This window comes from Penaeus vannamei, chromosome 6 (genome assembly GCF_042767895.1).
Source record: "Penaeus vannamei isolate JL-2024 chromosome 6, ASM4276789v1, whole genome shotgun sequence".
Taxonomy (NCBI): domain Eukaryota; kingdom Metazoa; phylum Arthropoda; class Malacostraca; order Decapoda; family Penaeidae; genus Penaeus; species Penaeus vannamei.
This window is the reverse complement of record NC_091554.1, coordinates 45,423,210-45,431,091: the sequence shown is the minus strand read 5'-3', so window position 1 is coordinate 45,431,091 and position 7,882 is coordinate 45,423,210. Positions and strand designations below refer to the sequence as shown.

Below are 7,882 nucleotides of genomic sequence, written 5' to 3'. Positions count from 1 at the left end.
CTTACCCTCCTCCACAACACAAAGACTTCCCTCCCTCGTCCTCATCCCGTAGGTCCTCCTGTCGAACGAGGAGGTGGCGGTGCTCGGCCAAGACCAAGACGTGGAGGGCGGGGGCTTCGACTCGACGCAGTCCTTCTCCGGCGAACTCACGGCATTCAACATCTGGGGGAGGTTCTTGAGCGAGTATGAAATGACGTCAGTGTCCTCGTGCGGGTCCCTCATCAACGGGGACATCGTCAGCTGGAACGACTCTCGGTGAGTGAGGGAGAGAAGAGGGGGAAGGGGAAACGCGGGTGAAGGTGGCAGTGTAAAGGGAGGGAGAAAGGGATAGAAGGAGAGGGGGAGAGACAGGGAGGGAGGGAGGGTGAGAGACAGAGACAGAGAGAGAGTGGGGAAAGAGAGAATAAAACAAAAAGAAAGAAAAAGACAAGGACAGAGGGATAACAACCAAACAAAAAATAAAATAGCAACCCCGTAAAAAAAAAAAAAATTCTGCCCCCCATCAGATGGACTTTAACCGGAGACGTTCGCGAAGAGACGAGACTCGTACACGACACCTGTGAGATCCTACCGTCACCTTACTTCATGTTCAGAGACCGCCTGCAGTTCAGTTACGCCGTCGCTCTCTGTCAGGTAGGGTAACGTTAATGATAGTCTTTTTATTTACCTATCTGTAACACACAAACACACGCACGCACGTGCACACACACAAACAAACACACACACACACACACACGCACGCACGCACGTAAACACACACACACGCACGCACGTACACACGCACACACACACTCACACACACACACACACACACACACACACACACACACACACACACACACACACACACACACACATACATACACATACACACACACACACACGCACACACACCAAACAACCCCAAATACGCCACTATAAACCCACTCTCCCCCCCCCCTCTTTAACCCACGCCAACCCCCACAGGCATTCGGCGGGACCATGGCGGTGCCGACGAGCGCAGAGGAGCAACAGGAACTCTACGAAATGGCGTCGACCATATCCCACATCTGCGCTCCCGACGGCGGCGCTATCATGTGGCTCGGGATTACAGACGCAGAGAGTGAAGGGGAGTGGCAGGTAGGTGAGGGGAGGGACAGGGGAGGAGTGGGGGTTGGGGAAGTGAGGAGTGTGAAATGGGGTCGGGATTTCGGACGCAGAGAGGGGAGGGGAGTGGCAGGTAGGTGAGGGGAGGGAGGGGGAGGAGAAGGGAAGGAATGGGGGTGGGAAGTGAGGAGTGTGAAATGGGGTCGGGATTTCGGACGGAGAGAGTGAAGGGGAGTGGCAGGTAAGTGAGGGGAGGGAGGGGGAGGAGTGGGGAAGGAATGGGGGTTGGGGAGGTGAGGAGTGGGAAATGGGGTCGGGATTTGGGAGGCAGAGAGGGGAGGGGCGTGGCTGGTAGGTGAGGGGAGGGAGGGGGAGTAGAGGGAGTTGGGGAGGTGAGGAATGGGAAATGGGGTCGGGATTACAGACGCAGAGAGTGAAGGGGAGTGGCAGGTAGGTGATGGGAGGGAGGGGAAGGAGAGGAGAGGGGAAGGAATAGGGGTTGGGGAGGTGAGGAGTGGGAAATGGGGTCGGGATTTCGGACGCAGAGAGGGAAGGGGAGTGGCAGGTAAGTGAGGGGAGGGAGGGGGAGGAGTGGGAAATGGGGTCGGGATTTCGGACGCAGAGAGGGAAGGGGAGTGGCAGGTAGGTGAGGGGAGGGAGGGGAAGGAATGGGGGTTGGGGAGGTGAGGAGTGGGATATAGGGTCGGGATTTCGGACGCAAGGGGAAGGGGAGTGGCAGGTAGATGAGGGGAGGGAGGGGAAGGAATGGGGGTTGGGGAGGTGAGGAGTGGGATATAGGGTCGGGATTTCGGACGCAAGGGGAAGGGGAGTGGCAGGTAGGTGAGGGGAGGGAGGGGGAGGAGTGGGGAAGGAGTGGGGGTTGGGGAAGTGAGGAGTGTGAAATGGGGTCGGGATTTCGGACGGAGAGAGTGAAAGGGAGTGGCTGGTAGGTGAGGGGAGGGAGGGGGAGCAGTGGGGAAGGATTGGGGGTTGGGGAGGTGAGGAGTGGGAAATAGGGTCGGGATTTCAGACGGAGAGAGGGAAGGGGAGTGGCAGGTAGGTGAGGGGAGGGAGGGGGAGGAGTGGGGGTTGGGGAGGTGAGGAGTGGGAAATGGGGTCGGGATTTCAGACGCAGAGAGGGAAGGGGAGTGGCAGGTAGGTGAGGGGTGGGTAGGGGAAGGAATGGGGGTTAGGGAGGTGAGGAGTGGGAAATACGGTAGAGAGGGGTTGAGGGTTGTATAGGAGGCGAGGACGAGGGCAGGGGTATGCACGCAACACATTAAAAATCTATAAGAATCCTTCTAAAACTATTATTCAACATTATTATTAACAATATTGTTATTATTAGTAATTGTTGGTGTAATTATAATTATTGTTGTTGCTATCCTTATTATAATTATCATTATTGTTATTTTTATCGTTCCTCGAAGGAAGTACACTGTTGTGAAGTAATTAGACACATTTATCATTTACGAGACTAACCGAGGGGGGAGGTTAAGTAGGAAGGGAGGGAGAGGGAGGGAAAGACGTTTTGAAGAGAAAAGGAAGTTGGGAATAGGGAAACGGAAGGGACTTAAAGTGGAAAAGAGCATGTAGGAGAAAGGGAGAGTTGGCTCAGATAAAAGGGGGATGGGAGATGGAGGGAAGGGGAAAAGGGAGCGAGGGAAGTGGGGAGTTGAATGAGGAAGGAAAAGGGAAGTGGAATGAGGTTGAAAATTATAAAAGCGAGGAGTGAATTTAATAAAGATTTGGGAGTGAGAAGGGGTACGCAGAGGGGTAAAGGAGATGAGAAATGGGAGAAGGTAGAAGGAGGAGAGTGAGAGAGGGAGAGAGGAATACCTTTTTTTGATGAAATTATTGTTCCATAGGGGCTAGGTATAATCCCAGAGAGATAACCAAATCTTGGTATAAATCTTTCCGTTTTTCTCCCTGCCAGTTAACAAACGAATGTCATTGTCCATTTTGGGAAGAAATATTACAAAATCTAGGATTCTACGGCAGATGTTGGGCGTTTACAGACATTTGGAGGGAAAATTTGAAGTTTGTTGCCAATCCCGCAAGCAAAATATGGCTTTGCGGCAGTTCTCAATATTGCCAAGGCATTTTATCCCATTTAAAATGTGTCCTTTATCATTACCACATACCCTACACTTTGTTAATCTATGCCCTATTCGACGTTCTGTGTAAAATCCATTAAAAACACCAACACTTCCTGGAGTCCATGCGAGTGTGCAAAAATACCGGAATGGGCCAGTTTTCACTCCTTTCACTATTTTATAAAGCTCAAACCCGTGGTCGTATGAAATATATAGATGACATGTAACCTTTATTTTGCGGACCAGGGATTCCTTCAGAGAAAAATAAAAACAATCACAGCAAATATCAATTTTGATAAGCGGTCAACGATTAACGAATTATGCGCAGCGTTGAAATAATGCTACATGATGTCATCAGTAGACTTATTCATTAATAAAGGACACATCTGTTCCTTGGTAGTGCTTCTAATTCTATAAATTTTGTAATTTTGAATTGATTATATCACTTACGATTACATCATTGTATGGGAGTCATCATTTGGGAAAATTTAGGAATCAAGCAATGAAAATTCTCTACACACATTATTTCACTAAGTAATGATGTCTTCGTAAATGAAAAGATACACAAGATAAGTCTCCAGCCCCGGTCAGCAGTCAGGAAATCATACCCAGTCTTAAGTGGGTCCTGTTATTACTGTTATCATTACCATCATTACAATTATCATTATTGTTGTTATTATTGTTATAATTATTATCGTTATCATTACCATTTTTTTTATTATTATTGTCGTTATCATTATTGTTATTATGGTCATTATTTTTTTTGGTATTACCAGTACTATTCTTATGATTACTATTATTACTAGCGGAACCTATCTCTCCTCTCTCTCTCTCTCTCTCTCTCTCTCTCTCTCTCTCTCTCTCTCTCTCTCTCTCTCTCTCTCTCTCTCTCTCCCCCTCCCTCCCTCTCTCTTTCTCCCGTCCCTCCCTCCCTCTCCCCCTCCCTCCCTCTCTCCCTTTCCCTCCCTCCCTCCCTCTCCCCCGTCCCTCCCTCCCTCTCTCCCTTCCTCTCCCTCTCTCCCTCTCCCTCCCTCCCCCCCCCTCTTTTTCTTCCAGACCGTGGACGCAAGGAACCCCTCTAACCTCACCTACGAGAACTGGGACGACAACCAACCCAACGGCGGCCGCATCGAGAACTGCGCCGTCATGAAGGGCACTGTGAGCCACGGCGCATGGACCGACAACTCCTGCAGGAAGTCTTTCAAGTACTGCCCCGTCTGCCGCTTAGTCGTGCCGAATTACTTGAGGTTCAGGTGAGAGTGGTTGGGGAGGGGGTGAGGAGAGGAGAGGAGGAAGTGAGGAAGAGGAGAGTGTGGGAGGAGGGAGGGAGGGAGGAGGAAGGGAGGAAGGAGGAAGTGAGGAAGAGGAGAGTGTGGGAGGAGAGAGAGAGAGAGAGAGAGAGAGAGAGAGAGAGAGAGAGAGAGAGAGAGAGAGAGAGAGGAGGGGGAATGGGAGGGAGGGATTTAGATACTTATTTCACTTCTACATTTAGGAATGAGCGCGCGCGCACACACGCACACACACACACACACACACACACACACACACACACACACACACACACACACACACACACACACTATCAAGCAGAAACAGATATCCCTTACCTACACTACCAACTTACCTACCCATCTACATCAATACAGATAGATAAATAAACATACAGAGATTTATATACCTGTCTCCTCTTCAGGGGAATATGCGACTCCAACCTGTACGACGATCGACTTATCCTCACCGGAGTGAAGAATAACAAGCCCTATTTTAGAGGGTATTACAGGTCACAGGTCAGTCTGAGATTTTTTTTTTCTTTTTTTAATATTACAGCGGATTATTACAGGTCATAGTTCTAGTCTTTGAGGATTGTTTTCCATTTTCTAAATTGCTTTTTTTTTTCTTTTTTTTCTCCTTTCAAAGTGAAGATTTTTCTCTTTTCTAATTTTATCCAGACTCTTTTTCTTCATCATTTTCTTTTCCTTTTTTCTTTTTGTCAGATTTCACCATATTTATCCTTCTTTTCGTTAATCATCTTCATTTGCATTTTCTTTTTATTGTTTTTTTCTTTACAAACAACAAGGCTCGGTGTTGGGTGGTTCGCGTGTGAGGTAAATGGTCAGAAATCTAATAACTGAGGTAATTAAATGGAACAAGGTTAATGGTGGACTCTTTCTCTAATTTGTTAATTTTAAAACGTTCGAAAAAAGTCCATCGTTAATCTTCATTTAAATTAAATTCATCGCTGCGAGTGTGCAGTACCTACTTTAGGTTATTGAAAACGTATATTTTTTTTCTCTAATTCCACACGTTTCGTTTAACAGCACTTTTATGAATGGAAAATCAAATAAAAGATAAAAGAGATAATAATACAAAACAAAAAATCAAAGTACGTTTCATAACTCCAATTCGATGCTTTACCTTTTCATATTAGGTCACAGCTGTTACCCGCCGCCATTTTCTTTAGATTAAGGTTAAAACAGAAAGCGCTCATATTTAGGGTACACTCTTCCAGGTCAGTGTATCTCTTCCATTTTCGTATCTTCGTTTATAGGATATATATATATATATATATATATATATATATATATATATATATATATATATATATATATATATATATATATATATACATATATATACATACATATATGTATATATATATATATATATATATATATATATATATATATATATATATATATATATATATATATATATATATATATATATATATATATATCAAAATCGAGACGACACGTTCTATCGTAGAATGTAGAGAAAAAAAGATGAATAACTAAAATAGTCAACATTTGCTTTCAGTTTATAAACGTAGAAAGAATGTGAAAAAGACGAGTTTGTTTTCTATCACTGGGGATTCGAATAGGGATTCGAACCAGAGCTGTTGCGAGAACGGATTAATTCTTACTGCGTTGTGATTGGCTGAGAGTGTTCGAGTCATGATTGGCTCAGAAACTGTGATGTCACAACTGTTTTCTTGTTTGGAAGTGTATTTGTAGAGACCGTTGAAATCCTATTTGGCTACTATTTTTTTTCGTTAATGTCAACAGAAATTGATATATAGACCGCTAGTCAAAATTTGTATAGCCATACTTAAGGATTTGGGAGTGGGACTGTGACGTCATAAACTAACCGCACCCCTTACCGACTCCGTCATTACTACGTCATCATACGTCATAGGGTACTGGATAAATAGAAGTATTACTGGATTCACACCTTGCTGATTCGAACTCGTGTTGTCGTATGATCCTAAACGGTCGTCAGTCTGCAATTATAGAGTGGATGAAACTGTACCTCTTCTTCTGCGCAGTTACGTGTGCTTTTTTCCTGTGTGTTTAAAATACTGATTTCTAATGTTTCCAGCAAAATTTTTAAGCTGATTTATGAATTAAGTGGAATGCTCTGCGCATGTGCTTTGCCTGTAGCTAGTTCCCCTGCTTTATGCGGTTCTGTTGCCTGGTCACCTTCTGCTAATTCTGTCACTGGTTATGCAGATCCTATTAAATGCTAAGCTGGGCTGCCAATTTGATCACAAATATTTTTTTTTCTTTTATACTTTTTCTGTTATTTTCGTTTGTGTTATTTATGGTCATCATCAATATAACCATAATAAAAAATACATCAAAATCCTTCACCGCCTCAACCCCGGCTCCCTCACCGCCTTGCGTCCCCGTCCCGTCCCCTCCCTTATTACCTTCCCTTACCTCCTTTCACCCTCGCTCCCTCTATCCCTTATCCTCTCCCTCACTCCTTCCCTCACTTGCTCACCCCCTCACCATCCTCTTCCCATACCACCTCACCACTTCGCCCCCGTTCCTTCATTACCTCACCATCCCCTCTCCCTCACTCTCTAACCATCTCACACCCTCATATCTCTCTCTCGCCCCCTAACCATCTCACGCCCTCACCTCTTCTCATATCTCTCCCTCGCCCCCTCCCTCACCTCTTTTCACCCCCTTCCCTCAACGCCTCGTCCCCCTCAGGTCTACTACTCGTCGGCGGGTGAGTGGCGCCTCGAGAACATCCTTCTGCCGGATACCTTTGCCGTCATGGAGGAGTCGGGTAGCATAGACTTTCCGATCGGACGTCACATGTGGATCTTCTCTCACGGCTTCTGCGGGAAACCTCCGGGCACGGTGAGGCGCTGAGGGTTCCTAGGAAAGTTGGGTGGATTTGTTTTAAAGAAGGAGAGAGATGGAAGGAAGGAGGGAGGGAGAGGAAGGGGGATGGAAGGAATGAAGGAAGGTGGGAGAGGGAGAGAGAAGGAGAGAAGGAGAGAGAGAGAGAGAGAGAGAGAGAATAAATATAGACAAGGAAGGAAAGAGAGAGCCAGAGAGAGATCGAAACAAATATAGACACAGCTAATGATAGACCAAGAAAAAAAAACAGAAACACAAAGACAGACAGGCACAAAAAAGCATAACTCAACCCAACCCAAATCCCACAATACTAACAACACACCCTCTTCCTTCCTCCCCAGGCCATCTCCCTTGCATTGACACAGTGCGAGAGCGACGAATTCACTTGCAACAACGGAAACTGCATACCCCTGCATGAGGTGTGCGACCGGCGGGCTCAATGCACCGACAAAAGTGATGAACTAAACTGCACGCTGGTTCTTAGGCCTGAGGGGTACCAGGTAGGTGACGGTGCTGTGGTATCAGGTGGTGCTGTTACTTATGGAT

The 7,882-nt window shown here is 46.1% G+C and overlaps 1 protein-coding gene across 1 annotated transcript in view; it reads left to right on the top strand.

Moving 5' to 3' along the window:
- LOC113810860 (gamma-aminobutyric acid receptor subunit rho-1) overlaps positions 1-7,882 on the top strand; it is an 11,485-nt gene continuing 3,603 nt past the window's right edge. The window contains exons 1-7 of the mRNA XM_070123089.1: positions 1-255; positions 507-633; positions 967-1,119; positions 4,239-4,435; positions 4,876-4,969; positions 7,181-7,333; positions 7,678-7,836. Of these exons, the coding sequence (XP_069979190.1) occupies positions 191-255; positions 507-633; positions 967-1,119; positions 4,239-4,435; positions 4,876-4,969; positions 7,181-7,333; positions 7,678-7,836 (948 nt within the window). The 5' untranslated portion in view covers positions 1-190. The remainder of the gene's footprint in view (positions 256-506; positions 634-966; positions 1,120-4,238; positions 4,436-4,875; positions 4,970-7,180; positions 7,334-7,677; positions 7,837-7,882) is intronic.